Here is a 14416-nt window from a genome sequence, read left to right as displayed (position 1 = left end):
CGGCTCTCGGCTCACTGGAACCGATCGCCACGTAGTCCTCCTCAAGGATGGGCTCCCGGTCTGGGGTGCTGGCGGGCAGAGGGAGCTTGCGGCGCAGGCTTTGGCTGGGCGCTGCGCCCTGAGTGCGCAGTTCGTATGCTGCGCGGAGGTGCTGCACCGAGACTCCACATTCGAGGATCTCCCGTGCCACGGCCTCCCGGCACCAGCTGAGCGAATGAGAGCGGCCCAGACAGAGCGGTCCAGGCCTCGAGGGTGCATCCGGCAGCGGCGCCAGCGGTTGGCCAGTGTCGGCAGCCAGCAGGTCTGCCAGGTGTGCGGGCCGGCCGCCCAGCGCGGCCAGCAGCGAGGCCATACTCTTGAGCAGCGAGGAGATCTTGCTGCACCAGGCCGGCAGGTTGGCTGCGTGGCCATGCATGCGGCGTGGATCTACAGTGAAGCGCGGAGCCGACAGGGCGGCCGAGATCGGTAGCAGCTGCTCCAGCTCCAGCTCTAACTGCTCCAGGCGCGCCTCCAGTTTCTTTGCCTTGTGCAGCACCTGCAGGTTCTCAATTTGCTGTTCGATGCGGAGGATGTCGGCTTCGGTCATGAGCTCGCCAAAGGGCCCCAGGATGGCGTTGTGCTCGCGGGAGTACCTCCAGCCTTCCGGGGGATAGCAGCAGGAGCTAGCAGCCGTCAGCTAAGGCGGGGAAGACAAGAGAGGGGAGGGGGGCGCGTCTCCCTCTGGCCCAGCTCCTGCAGCAGAGCCGGCGACCTTTTGCAAGTCCTAGGTGGTGTAATGGCTCCTCTGGGCTGCGTTTGCAGGGACCGGCCGCCTGGCTGGCGGGGAAGACTGCTTTGCAGTAAAGGCTTCGGCTGCCGGACTCAGAGCAGTGTTCATACTTTGGTCGCTGGTCGTGGGCACTGGCTGGGGCTGCGGTGCTGCCTGAGGCAGGGGAGGCAGGCTTGCAGACCGGGTCTCCATGCCTGGCTTGGTCGCTCATTACACCACCCAAAGAACATGCAAAGGCGTTGAAGCTGAGAAGCACAGAGGCCCCTCCCCTCCCCGATCCACAGCCTATCTCCAAGCCAGATCCCAGAGAGCCTCTCGTGTCACCAGATCACAGACCCTTTCTCAGGCTTCCTGTGGTCCAAGTCCACTTTGTCTCAGTGGTCAATGTTCACCAGATTAAAGGCCACTTGACTTTTTTTTTCTTCTTCTTCTTCCTCCTACTCCACTCTTAAAGAAGCTAAAGTTACAGTCTCCTATTCCATAAAATGTATGGGACCCAGCTCCTCGGCTAGGCACCAGATCCATCTCGCTCCCGTACAGTCTACCTCCCACACAAGGTATGATGACCCCCACTTGCTCCAATCAACTGCCTCCAGGCTTCCCAGGCTCTGGGACGTAGTCTCTTCCAGGCAGGCAGCTAGCTGAAACTTTGTATCCGATTCCCACCAGCCAGCGGCCACACCAAACACCCAAGACACATCCACTTCCGGACCTACCCATTCTTCCTGCTTTCCTCCGTAGCCTCCTCTTTTCCTAATCAACTCTTGTGTGCCTCCCCCTCCCGGCAACCCTCAGCCCACAGCTGTGGCATCTCAGTCCCCTGCGCTCCTGACCACCCAGGGTATTATAAAGCTTAGTTGTCTGTTACCCCAAGTTGTCACTCTCAAGTCATCATCTCTCAGGGACACTCACGCACACCTCCACAGCCACCTTGATAGCAAGTATTCACCCAGAACCCCCAGAGGACGCAACAGTGGGTACCGTACATGGATGGCACTCAGGGAACAGAGGTTGGATGAATAAATGGCGGCTACCAGCTAGTGATGGCCGAACCATCTTACAGATATGGGGACAGTGTGGGGACACCAGACCTTGAGCAGAAACCCACTTTCCCTTTGGCCTGGGAGCAGGCAGCTGTGTAATGTTTACTGAAAACAATTTAGTGCTAAAGCTCTTGATAGGGCTCAGATAAGGGCTTACTCACTGAAATACCATGTCTTTTACACCCCCTACGGCTAGATGTCTCTTCCTGTTTCCCTGTGGTGTCTCCCCAATTCTGGGGCCAGAGATTAAACCACCAGCCAGGAGGGTGAGAAGTCTAGAAAGAATGGTATGTAGATGAATGGCAGAAGTCCTTAAAAAGAAAAGCTCCTTTTTCTTAGAGGGACTTCTCCTGAGAGCTCTCTCCTAAGCGGACTGGGGTCTCCTCCTAAGCTGACTTGGGGAGCATAAAGTTTTCTTAAAGCAACCGACCGGTCTCTGTGTCATCTATCCCGACCACCTCGCTACATTCTGGGATGCAGGCCGCACAGCAGGTGCGACAGGACAGTAGTAGTGTCTGGAGGGTGGCAGTCCCAGGACAGAGTTCAGGTCGGTCTGGATTCAAAGAAAGCCTCTCTGGGCCACTCAGCTGTTAGAAATGTAGAATCTCAGCCCTCATCCCCAAAGCAGAATGAGCTCTTTAATGAGGTTCCCAAGTGACTTGAAGGCACATTAGAGTCTGGTAAACATTGACAGCTCACTTCAAGGGACAGCTAACCATGGGGAGATGGAGACCAGTATGTGTAGGGTATCTTACATCCCTGCTTCTCTCCAAGAGCTTGGCCGGAGGTTGGATGGTCAAGACAAGCTGAGAGGCGACACAGGGAACAGGCCATATATATAGGCTTAGTGCGGACCCCCAAGTCTTCCTAGGAAGCCAGACCCCACCAACCTTCCTCCTCTGCTCCTCCTCCTCCTGCATCTTCTGCTGCAGCTTCCGAACCATCACCTGGCGCTTCCACTCTGGGATGGGCCGGCCCTGCTCATCAAGTGTGGGGATGAGGGCCTCCACGTCCAGCTGGACTCCTGGTGCCGGGGTGGCAGGTGGCGCCGGCACTACGCTGCCGTTGAGCAACGGTTGAGGCCCAGAGGCTGGTGGGGTGGGGCTCCAGGCCCGAGACGGAGCAGGTGACACCGAGGGCTGTGGTGACTCAGGCTGCCGGGAGAAGCAGTAGGGCTGAGCCCCTGGCAGGCACCGGGAGCCCGGGCGGGTCACCCGTCCGGTGCCTACCTGGGAGGCTGGCTGCCCGCTGCCTGAGAACACAGTGGTCAGCCCCTTGCTCTGTGGTGTCGGCTTCAGGTTCTTGCCTGCCTTGATCTCGGCCAGCAGCTCTGAGTTATCACCCGTTGGGGACATCATGTTGAAAGATTTGGTGCCTGCCCACAGGAAAAGAAGTGCTTGGTTGGTTGGGGGGATAGGTAGCATTCCCATTTCCCTCCTGACCCCCCCTCCCCAAACCCTCTTTCCAAAGCAGATGGGTAGGGTCCACCTCTGGGCCCAGAGGCAGCTCTCCAGATCCTGGGATACCTCATATAGCTTTCAGGACACCCAAAGGTGGGTCCATCAGCTCCCGATCCACAGTGCCCCCACCAAGTCTTACTCACTGGGCATACGGCCCCCACCTGGAGGCCCCTGAGAGTTCATGGTGGCTCTTGGGCCAGCCCTGGGGACTCAGCGGATCTCTGCCCACCATCGACTGCCCAGCCCCAAAGCACTCCCTGACTAGCCACCCAACCTTTGTCCCAGGTTTCCTGGCTCAACCCCACGAGGGCGGAGTCTCCCTACGGCCCTTTCATCAGCAAAGCCCTGTGACCCTTGGACTGAGCCGACTGGAGCCTCCATGGCCATAAGACTCAGGACCCTGGAGTGCCACCCAGCTGGACCCTCCCTGGCTCCACACCCACAGACAGACAGACAGCAGACACACTGGCCGCAAGCACAGCGTACATTTACAGCGAAGCACTGCGTGACCCTGGAAGGAGGGGCTTCCTGGGGAAAGGGCATGCAGGAGGGAGGGCCAGGCCAATGGCATGCAAATACCTGGACGGGGGTTTGCATTTCCAGCAGGGCTGGTGGAGGTGAATGGGTACTTGGAGGGAGCTGTCTTTGGTGTCCCCCAGAAGGGGGCAGGAACAAAGTGATACTACAGGTCCTTGAGTGCTGGGGCTCATGTGAGCCAGAGCACGACCCAAAGAGCAGGAAAGTACCCCTCCGGCTCATTTATTTACTTAAGCAAAACCGCAAGCCAGGCACTGGGCGCTGTGATGCTTTAGGTGTTGGGGAAACAGGTCCTCTCACTGGCTGGCCCCTAGCAAGCCCTTTCCTCGGTCCCAGGTCCCAGGCCATTTCTGCCTTACTCCTGGCAAGCCACCTCCCCCACCCCACGCCTCAGCCTCAGCCGGGTGCCCGCGCGCAGCTACTCACTCTTCCTGTGCCTCAGGGCTCTCACTTCTAGGAACCGAGAGGAGAGAATTGACAGCAAAGTTAGAGGAAGGGGGGGTGGGGTGAAACGGGGACAGCAAGAGGGCCAGGGAGGGCAGGAGGGGGAGAAGAGGGGAGGGAGGAGCTCTCCTGCCCTTGTGACCCTAGCTCAGGCCACTCCGGGGCCCGGCAAGGGTGGTCCATCCAGTCCTCTATGGGACACCATCTTGGCATTGGGGCTGGCTGGGGCAGCCAGAGTCCATTATTTCCCTTTGTCCCGAGTGTAGGCTTTAGAGGAAGGGACGTTGACTGTCAGGCTGGGGATGGGCTGAGGGCTTTCTAGAAGCTCAGCCAGGGGTGGCCACGCTACCACAGGCTCCAGAGGAGCTGCTCTCCTAGTCTGTCTAGTCGGAGAAATAAAGCTTGGACTGGAACCACCAAGTATGGTTTCTGCAACCCAGCCCTCCCTCACTAGGATGGGAAAACCAGAACCTTCCGGGATCCCTGGCAAAAGCAACAGTGTCCAGCTGTCCTGGTCTCCACCTTGACTTCTTCTTCTTCTTCTTTTTTTTTTTTTTTTTTTTTTTTTACAAGACAGGGTTTCTCTGTATTGTTTTGGAGGCTGTCAGTCCAGCCTGGCCTCGAACTCAGCGATCCACCTGCCTCTGCCTCCCCAGTGCTGCGATTAAAGGCGTGCGCCACCACCACCCGGCCTCCAGCTTGACTTCTAAGCAAGGGTGCCAAGCCCCGTGGTGGACAGCATGCCCGGCATGCTTGAGGGAGACCCTGAGCTGTCTTCCATGATCGCCATCGCCACGCACACACAAACCCCGAGGAAAGGAAAACGGGGTGGGTTTGCTGGGTCATTGTCCTTGCCCCCTCGCCAGACGCAGCTGATCAGTGAGAGTCCTGTCACGGCTGAGAAAAGCTCAGGGCTGTGCTTAGCTCGAAGGAACAAGAGTTCGTGGTTGGGGAGGGTGTGTGTGTGCGCGCGCCGGGACTGAGGATGCAGGCTACAGGAAGCAAAGAGCCAGTAGGCTGCTTGGAAACACCAGCCACCAGAGCCGAGAGGCTCTCTCCCTAGCCAAAAAGGAGAAGGCCCAGAGCGGGCAGGCGCCTCGCCAAAAGCCGCACTCAGCCCAGCTCTGCCGAGGGACCAAAGCAACTCAAAACTTCCTTTCCTCATCATCAGAGGGTAGGGTCTAGAAAGAAGAACCGGGGAGGAGGAAGGACCAGGCACAGGTCTCAGCTGGGGAGGGGGAGGTCTCTAGGTTTCCCTCCCCTTTACAGCTGGCGCCGCCCCCACCCCTCATCCCGCCCCTACTCACTGCCGGCGGAGGAGGACGAACGACGCTGCTGCCCGCAGCCCGCGCCCGCGCCCTCGACGGGCAGAGGTGGGGCAGGTGGCGGCGAACCCCGGACCTCGGGCAGCGGCGGCGGCGGCGGTGGCGGCGGCAGCTCCCTGGACGTCTTGGGGTCCGCTGAGCAGCCGTTGTGCACGTGGTTCCCGGGGAGTAGCGCCGCCTGCGGGGATGCAGAGGGGCCAGCGAGTGAGGAGCGTGAGACAGGGCCCGGGCCCGGGCGGCCGGAGGATGCGGGCTGGTGAGCACGCACCTCCTCGCTGTGGGCCATGCCCGGGCGTGAGGCCAGCGGCTCCCCCCGGGCAGCGGCCCAGCTGACGGTAGTAGTCCCCCGTGCTGGGCTGTTTGCTGAATGAGCGCTGCTTGCGGCCGGAATCCTGCCTGCGCAGTCCGATGCTGTGCCTGTGCAGCCCCGAGTCCTGCTTGCGCGGCCCCGAGTGGCCGTCGCCGGAGCTCGGCTGGGGGAAGACAGTGGCGGATGATGCTCTTAGCCCCGATGTCCCTCGCGCGCCTCCCGTCCCACCCTTTGCCTGGGGGGGGGGGCCTCGCGGCCAGCGGCCGTCGAGTGGCCCAGCTGGCCGCGTCCCTGGGCTCCCCAGCAGTGCGTGCAGGATGGGGCCAAGGGCGTGCGGACCTTAGTGAAAGGGCCAAAGGCTCAGCCGGCTCACAGGGAGGGGTCTGGGTTAGGGCCAAGGGCACAGGGGCCCCCACTGAGGCCAGAAGGGGCGGACCCAAGGGCGGGGTGGCCCAGCCTGGTCGCCAGGGGGAGCCTGAGCTAGGACAGCTCCCACTTAGCCCGCCCCGAGGGCTCAGCTGCACCCTGTAGCTGCTCCAGCAACCGCACGTGAGCGCTCAAGGCTCCTCGAACCCTCTCTGGCGGGGGGTCTCGGTCTGGATGGGGGGGTCCTGCCTCGAGCTGGTACCCTGGAACGCTTCTGCTCACTCAGCGGGCCCACAGCCTAGGGCTGCTCCTACCTGCGACTGTTCCGGTGGCCCCCCGCTGTGCACCTGGCAGCGGGGGCGGCACGGACCCGACACCTGCGTTACCTGATCCCTGCTCTCAGGTTACAGCCCGGCCCGCACGCGGCCCGCCTATGAGCTCAGTCGGCCTGACATCACCCAGGGTCCGCCAATCCCAGGCTGAACCCCCCAGCAGGCGGGGATGTCACGGAGCCCCAGTGCCCTACACCGGGCCAGGGGCGGCTCCGCCCTCGGCACCTCTCTCCCCACTAGAGGTCCTGAGTCCCTACCTTCATCCTCCCGGGCCCCAGTCATTTGGCAGGACCGTAAGAGGGCCTGACCTCGGGCAGGGAAATTGCTCATTTTTGCCCCCCCTCCCCATCGCAACCCAGGTCGCGCCCCGGACCTTCCCCTCCCGCATCTGGAACCCATCGCTATCCATGTAAACGACACCACACCCGCGCCCAGGCCTCAAGTTTCAAGGGTGGCCGGGTGGGCTCGGGTGACAAAGCCACTTCTCACTCGGCTGCACCCCACTAAGGCCTGCCCCGGGAGAGAGGGAAGAGGTGGTGTGACCGTAGGGCCAGGCGGGGGGCTGTCCCCTGACCCAGTCCCAAGTTTGTACGTCTATGAAGTGGCCCCAGACCCTCCGCACCCCCCTCCCTGGGCCGGGTTCACGTGACAGGAAACACGACACGCTGGATTTGCTTTCTGGGTCAGCCAACCCCTTCACTGCAGCCACGGAGGCGAGCGGCCCTCAACCCAGTTTTATCCCACAGCTTAGGCACCCGTGCCTGAGGGGGCAAGGGACATAACTGCATACAAAGGGGCCTTTGTGGAGCCTATTAGCGCCTGCAGTTCTGCACGAACACACGGCAGAGGGGCTCGGGCCTGGCATAATGCTGGCACTCAGGCCCAGGGGTGGGGAGTGGGCCTGGTTTGGGGCTAAGGCGCATATGCTGTGCGCCAGGCTACGGAATTGGGCTGGCCTCACCCCCCCTGTCCAGCCTTCCTTCATCTCCAGATGAAAACAACTTCTGGGCAGAGCCTGGTGCACCGGAAGGGAGGTAAAGGTGCTGGCGGAGTCCCTGTGAAGGCTGTGTCCCTCCCATGCCGCCTCCGCCCTCACCCCACCCTGTGCCGTGGCCCTGTGACCTGGCTCACCTGTGCAAACTGATCACTTAGCTCCACCCTGGGGTGGCATGCCTTAGGCCGGGGAGAGAATCGCAAGGTCCCGGCTCTGGCAAGACTTTATGGGTTTGCCACGCTACACCTGGCCACCTGCGGTCTTAGGATGCCCCCCCACCTCTCCCTCTGACCAGCCTTGCTGTGGGCCTCCCCCACCCCCCCGTTACATCTGCACCCCCAAATTCCCTGCTCTCCTCAGCTTTAGCCAAAAGCCCAAATGCCTTGGGTGTTCTCGGGCCTCACATTCACACCCTTTCTGATGGGTCCTCTTCTCCTCACACGTCCCTCCTCCTCCCACCACAAGTTACGGAGTGGGAGGGGAGTTAGCCTTGAAGCAAGCCCTTTTCACCCTGGCGGAAGGGGCAGCCGGCTTCAGCCCCTACTCCCCCAGCCAGACAGGAGGTAGCGGAACCTTCTAGGGTTTGCTCTACTTCCTCCACCACCTTCTGGCCCTCGCCTTCAAGTCAAACTCCTGGAATGACCCACCTGGAAGACACCTCAAGTACTGATCTTTCCTCTTCTTTCTTTCCTTCTCTCTCTCTCTCTCTCTCTCCCTCTCTCTCTCTGTATTTATTTATTTATTTATGGTTTGTTCTCTGAAACAGGGTTTCTCTTGTAGCCCTGGCCATCCCGAAACTCAGAGACCCGCCTGCCTCTGCCTCTCCAGTGCTGGCATTAAAGGAGTGTGCCACCACCACTTGGCTCCAGTGTCATTCTTAAAGTGTCATCCTCTACTCCAGCCCCCAAGCTATGGCTATAAGCAATGTCTGCAATGTCTGCTCTCTCTCTCTCTCTCTCTCTCTCTCTCTCTCTCTCCCTCTCTCTCAACTCCATGATAACTCTGCCACTCCGTGCAAGACACAGCATAGCCCCTCACTAAGTGTGACTAGGTGTCACCCCCATCCCCTCCGCAACGTTCAGCCCTGAGCTCTCACGGACCCGGCTAGGACTTTCAATTCTTGAACTTGCCCAGAAAGCCTCATTTGCAACCCCAAGTCAACCAGGCCGGTTCTCCGTTGGCCCGGTAGCCCACCAGACAGGGCCAGCTGTCTACCTACCTCTTTCTTCAGGGTCTCCACCCCCACGTGACGAAGCTTGTTCTTGGTCTGCATGTAGATATTAGCTGCTTGTAGCCCTGCAGGAGGATTGGGAGCTGGGTAGTCTGGTGGAGGCGGAGGCAGCTGGGTGCCTGGGGGTGGCGGCGGGGCAGGGAAGCTTGGTGGTGGTGGCGTAGGCTTCCCTATCTTGCCCCGAGGCGAGCTCAGCTCTGGGTTCAGCATATCCATGTAGCTCTGCAAGTCTGCAGCTCTTGCGCTGGGAAACCCTGGGGATGGTTGGGAGGGGCAGGATGTGTAAGTTTGCAAACTGTAGACCAGGGTATCCCAACACTGCAAACAGCTTATCCAGGTGACAAGGCTAACTGGGGTGACTGCTTGGCATGCCTGGCTGTAGCCTACCCAGTAGGCAGGAAGGTGATGCTCTCAAGTTCCAAGGGGGTCACTTTAGGGAGCTTTGGATTCCAGGGTCCTGAAGAGTAGGACTGCCAGGCAGGGCAGGAGTCTGGATGACCACACGCAGTAGCGCCGCAGGGCGCCGCCTAGTGGTGGGAAGCTGGCACTGTGGGTAGTTAGACTTGTTCAGGGTGTGGTCTGTGTACACATGTGTCTGCCTCTGAGGGCTTTTGTTATGTGTGTGTTTAACCCTGTCCCTCTGTGTTTTCCTGCTTCTGTGTAGGGCTGGGAGACCTTTGTGCGTGTAGCAGGCAAAAGGAGGGCTTCTGTTTGTGTAATGTATGTGCATGTGTACATGTTATCTGCCTAAGTTTGTATGTGTGCCTGTGCCTGCTTATCTGCACACTATGCACACCTCTGAGTTTGTAGCCCAGAACAGGGAGCAGCGAATCATGCGTGGGGAGCACACAGGGAGCACACGGGGATGCGAGGAGCACATATGGGGAGCACACGGGGATGCGGGGAGCACATATGGGGAGCACACGGAGATGTGAGGAGCACACGGGAATGCGGGGAGCACATATGGGGAGCACATGGGGATGTGAGGAGCACACGGGAATGCGGGGAGCACACGGGGATGTGGGGAGCACATATGGGGAGCACACGGGGATGCGGGGAGCACATATGGGGAGCACACGGGGATGCGGGGAGCACACGGGAATGCGGGGAGCACATGGGGATGCGGGGAGCACACGGGGATGTGAGGAGCACATGGGAATGCGGGGAGCACACAGGGAACACACGGGGATGTGGGGAGCACACAGGAATGCGGGGAGCACACGGGGATGCGGGGAGCACACGGGGATGCGGGGAGCACACGGGGATGTGGGGAGCACACAGGAATGCGGGGAGCACACGGGGATGCGGGGAGCACACGGGGATGCGGGGAGCACACGGGGATGTGGGGAGCACACAGGAATGCGGGGAGCACACGGGGATGCGGGGAGCACACGGGGATGCGGGGAGCACACGGGGATGTGAGGAGCACATGGGAATGCGGGGAGCACACGGGAATGCGGGGAGCACACGGGGATGCGGGGAGCACACGGGGATGTGGGGAGCACATGCGAGGAGCACATGCGGGGAGCACACAGGGATGCGGGGAGCACACACGGGGAGCACGCAGGGATGTGGGGAGCACATGTGGGGAGCACACGGGGATGCGGGGAGCACATGTGAGGAGCACACGGGGATGCGGGGAGCACATGTGGGGAGCACACGGGGATGTGGGGAGCACATGTGGGGAGCACACGGGGATGCGGGGAGCACATGTGGGGAGCACACGGGGATGTGGGGAGCACATGTGGGGAGCACACGGGGATGCGGGGAGCACATGTGGGGAGCACACGGGGATGCGGGGAGCACATGTGGGGAGCACACGGGGATGTGGGGAGCACACGCGGATGCGGGGAGCACGCGGGATGTACACGCCTGACTGTCCCCTCCCCACATTACGGCAGTGAGTGACATGGACAGGCTGGCCCTGTGCTTTGGCTCGTCTCCTCGCACCCTCTTCTCTCCAGCCCGCTCACCTCGAGTATAGCGCTGGCCCCTGATGCTGGACTGGTTGGAAGAGCAGGAGTCATAGTTGGAGAGGGTGCTGGTGGGCGAGCAGAGGTCAAAATTCATCGGCTGGACCGACACGGTGGTGTTGGGCGAGGACATGCCCGAGTCAGGCTGCTTTGCCTCCAGGTCAGTGGACGGGTCCCGGGACAGGACTCGGTGCTCCACGCTCTGGGGAGAAAGGAGGGACACTGTGGGGACAGTAGCCTCCACACTGCCCAGAACACAGGTCCCACCACAAGTCCCCACTGAGCAATCTGCCAAGTCGCTCCCTTCTCTCTCAGCCGCGAGAGGGTCTGCGCCTTCTACGAATAAGTGCCAAGAGCAGACCCTCCCAGCGGTAATTCCAGCCTCAGAGACCTCCCACCTGGCTCTTCCCCTGCTCAGGAAGGCAGAGACCTGAGAAACAGGGCCTGGGCTGCATCTCAAGGGCGTGGAGTCCTGTACCAGTCTCTGCTCTCATCTGTGGGCAGAGGGCCTGGGCTCCCATGCATCTGTGTGCAGAGAGTTGGGCTCCTACGCATCTGTGTGCACAGGGCCCCAGGGGCTGCTAAGCATTTATGGACAGAGGGCCTGGGCTCCCATGCATCTGTGTGCACAGGGCCTGGGCTCCTACGCATCTGTGGGCAGAGGTTCCCCAGGGCCTGCTGCAGGGAGAGGAAGGATACAGGGAGACTCAACCTCCATTGCAACCCCGTCTTAACTTGCGTGACACCCAAGCTCCCCTAACCTAGGCCAGGCCACCTCCTGACGTGGGCAGGGGGCTGGGCCCGAGGCGGCATGCCCCAAGGGAGGCTGCCAGCCCTCTCGTTCTCCCTCCCACGGGCTGGGCCTGTACGTGCAGGTCTGTCCCTCTCTGCTGGGAGCAGTTAGGGCGAGGGGCCGACTTACATTGCCCATGCTGTCCCTGCTACCGGCAAGCCTGCTCCTCTGCTGCCTCCTGCCCGAGGCTACTCCTCCCTGCCCCTTGCCCCTCCCTGCCCGGGAAGTGTCACAAGCCCCCTGAGAGAGGGAAGCAGGCTGGTACCAGGTAACGGCTCAGCTGCCACCCTCATTGGCCCTGTAATTAGTGTTTGCCTTTTCTGGGCCAGCTACCTCGGCAGCTTGGATCTGTCACTGCTGCTGCCGGGCCCTGCCTGGGTGAGGGGACCGAATCCTGCTGCCTGCATCGCTCACTCCAAGGGGTCCAGGCCCTGCCACCTACCCTGAGCAGGAAAGGAGGACCCAGAAGACGACTTGGGGGAGACCGCCCGCAGGTACCAACACTGGCGGGCAGCACAGGGACCCAGCCCCGACCTCCTTAGGCCACAGAAGACAGGAGCTAGGGCACAGGCACGCAGGCTTTGCAGTACACGCCCAAAGTATCAAGCACTGGCCAGAGAACCCGCCGGAAACAGACTTCGGCACTGGCGCTTACGGGCGGCGGCAGCTGCGGCTGTCCAGTGTTTCAGGGCTCCGGTACTACACACCTGCAGACCCCAGGCGGATTCCTCCCGGCCCTCACGGCGCCCGCCCGACCCTGCTTGTGTGCCCCAGGCAGGGGACGCCCACGACCTGTCGCTTGCTCTGGGAGGCCCTCTCTGGAAGATCATCCCCCAGCCTGCCAGCCACGATTGACACCTGGGCGCCACTGCGCTGTTCAGATCCCAACCGGGGTCACCCCACAAACTAGCAGGTAGAGGGGGGGGGCATCTGCCTTCTCCCCCCAGGCTTCATCTGGAAGCCTTCCTCACGACCGGGTTAGGCCCTGGAGACGGCGTCCCTGTGAGGGGGGCTGTGAGGCCTGTCATCTTCCTCCTGCACTGTCCCCCAAAAGTAGGCATTGTACCAGCTGGGGCAGCACCCCGAGCTCAGAGCCCCTCGCCCCTGAGCCTGAGCCGCACCGGGCCATCCCGTGGCTTTGCAAACATACAATAAAATAATTGACAGGAGTCACGTTTTCCAGTTAGGAATTAACTACGAAGTCAGCAGATGTGTTATGCATGAGTCAAGAGGAGGGGTGACTCCTGGCAGGCGCTAGATGGTGCATGGCTGAAATCCTGGCTACTGAGGAGGCCACAAAAAAGGCAGGTGGAGTGAGACCTGAACCTGTAGCCTAAAGGCAGAACACTTGCCGAGCACTCCCAAGGCCCTAGGCTCAACCCTCAGCACCGAAGGAGAGAAGAAAGTCAGGTCATTGGACTCCATCACGGGTGTGTGGCATCTAGCCTCCCGGAGACTCAGTTCACCCATCTGTGAAATGGGACCACTAACCACCACACCCTACAAGGGAGGGTCTGTGAGACTTGAATCAGCCAATACATACATGTGGGTGGGTAGGAAAACAAAGTCGGCTGGGCCCAGTGGTCCGTGTCTCCTGTCATCTGCCTCCCCCCCATGCCCCACGGTGCCAAGCAGTGGGGAAGGACATTTAACTTCTTGTGCCACCTCAGGCAAAAGCTTCATACCCCTGACTGTGCCTCAAGCTCCCCTCTTGGTGACAGGGGGTCACTGACCCTTGGGGTTAGGTGGTGAGGTGGGGTACCTCCCCACCAGCCCCTCCTGGGTCATTTTCATACCAGGTTTTGCACGGTCCGTAGGTAGCGGGAGCAGTGAGTGTGGCCATTGAAATCGGACAGGTCGGCCGCTGTGTAGCCGTCATGGTCCCGGACATCCAGCCCCGCGCCGTTCACCACGAGGATCTGGCAGCACTGCAGGGGGGGAGCAGGGGAGAGCTGCGTCCCGGGACCCCAGAGAGAGGCCGCGAAGAGCGCGCGCGCAGCCGCCAGAGGGCGCCCGCGACCCGGCCCCGGCCCGGCCCCACCCTCCACCCGCTTTGGACCCCGCCCTGACCTCGAGTTCCCCGTTCTCAGCAGCGTCATGCAGCGGGGTCCCGCCCCACAGGTCCTGCGAGATCTCTGCGCCGTGCAGCAGGAGCCAGCTGAGCACTTTGGTGTGGCCGCGGCTGGCGGCGAAGTGCATGGCCGTGGCGCCGTCGTGGTCCTGCTCTGACAAGCTCACGTTTGCAAAGCTCACCTGCGCGGGAGGGGGAGCAGAGGGCGGGGCTTGCGCTAGGCTCCTCCCGACTCGCCCGCCCGCCCGGCCGCTCTCCCCGCGACCGCGCTCGGTCCCTTTCCCCCCCAGCTCACCAGCCACACCAGGACCGGGTTGTGGCCCATCTGCGCCGCGGCGTGCAGAGGGGTCATGCCGTCTTGGGCGCGCACGTGCGCGTCTGCGTTGCACTCCTGCACCAGGTACTTCGTCACCTCCAGGTGGCCCTCCTGGCACGCCAGGTACAGGGGCGTGGCACCGTTGTTGGTTTGGGCATTCACCCCCCTGCGAATAGGCAACACAACACCCACCGGTGGGCTCTGGATGCCCACCGCACGCGCTCTCGTCAAAGCCTCCTTCCCTAGCCTGGCTCTCTAGAGTGCCGCTAAAGAGTAGCCTGGAGAGGCTGTCACACGTTGTCCCCGAGTTCTCCGGCTCAGTCCTGTCTCTCAGAGTCCCTCTCCGCTTTCCGCCTCCTCCCACCCACACAACTTTTCTATATAGTGCCTAAGCTTTCTTTTTTCTTTTTTTAGGGACAGGGTCTCTCTATGTAGCCCAGGCTGGCCTCTAA

At 61.3% G+C, this 14416-nt stretch overlaps 1 protein-coding gene across 1 annotated transcript in view; it reads right to left on the bottom strand.

Moving 5' to 3' along the window:
• The window catches only part of Espn (espin), a 34908-nt gene that overhangs the window by 6096 nt on the left and 14396 nt on the right, over positions 1 to 14416 (bottom strand). The window contains 11 exon segments of the mRNA XM_021232597.2: positions 2703 to 2966; positions 3042 to 3187; positions 4236 to 4262; positions 5561 to 5756; positions 5847 to 5891; positions 5893 to 6051; positions 8800 to 9065; positions 10785 to 10986; positions 13374 to 13505; positions 13648 to 13830; positions 13944 to 14130. Coding sequence (XP_021088256.1) covers positions 2703 to 2966; positions 3042 to 3187; positions 4236 to 4262; positions 5561 to 5756; positions 5847 to 5891; positions 5893 to 6051; positions 8800 to 9065; positions 10785 to 10986; positions 13374 to 13505; positions 13648 to 13830; positions 13944 to 14130 — 1807 coding nt within the window.

Source organism: Mesocricetus auratus, unplaced genomic scaffold, assembly GCF_017639785.1.
Source record: "Mesocricetus auratus isolate SY011 unplaced genomic scaffold, BCM_Maur_2.0 Super-Scaffold_100042, whole genome shotgun sequence".
Classification (NCBI taxonomy): domain Eukaryota; kingdom Metazoa; phylum Chordata; class Mammalia; order Rodentia; family Cricetidae; genus Mesocricetus; species Mesocricetus auratus.
The sequence above is the reverse complement of the archived record's forward strand: the minus strand, read 5'-3'. Positions and strand labels throughout refer to the sequence as shown.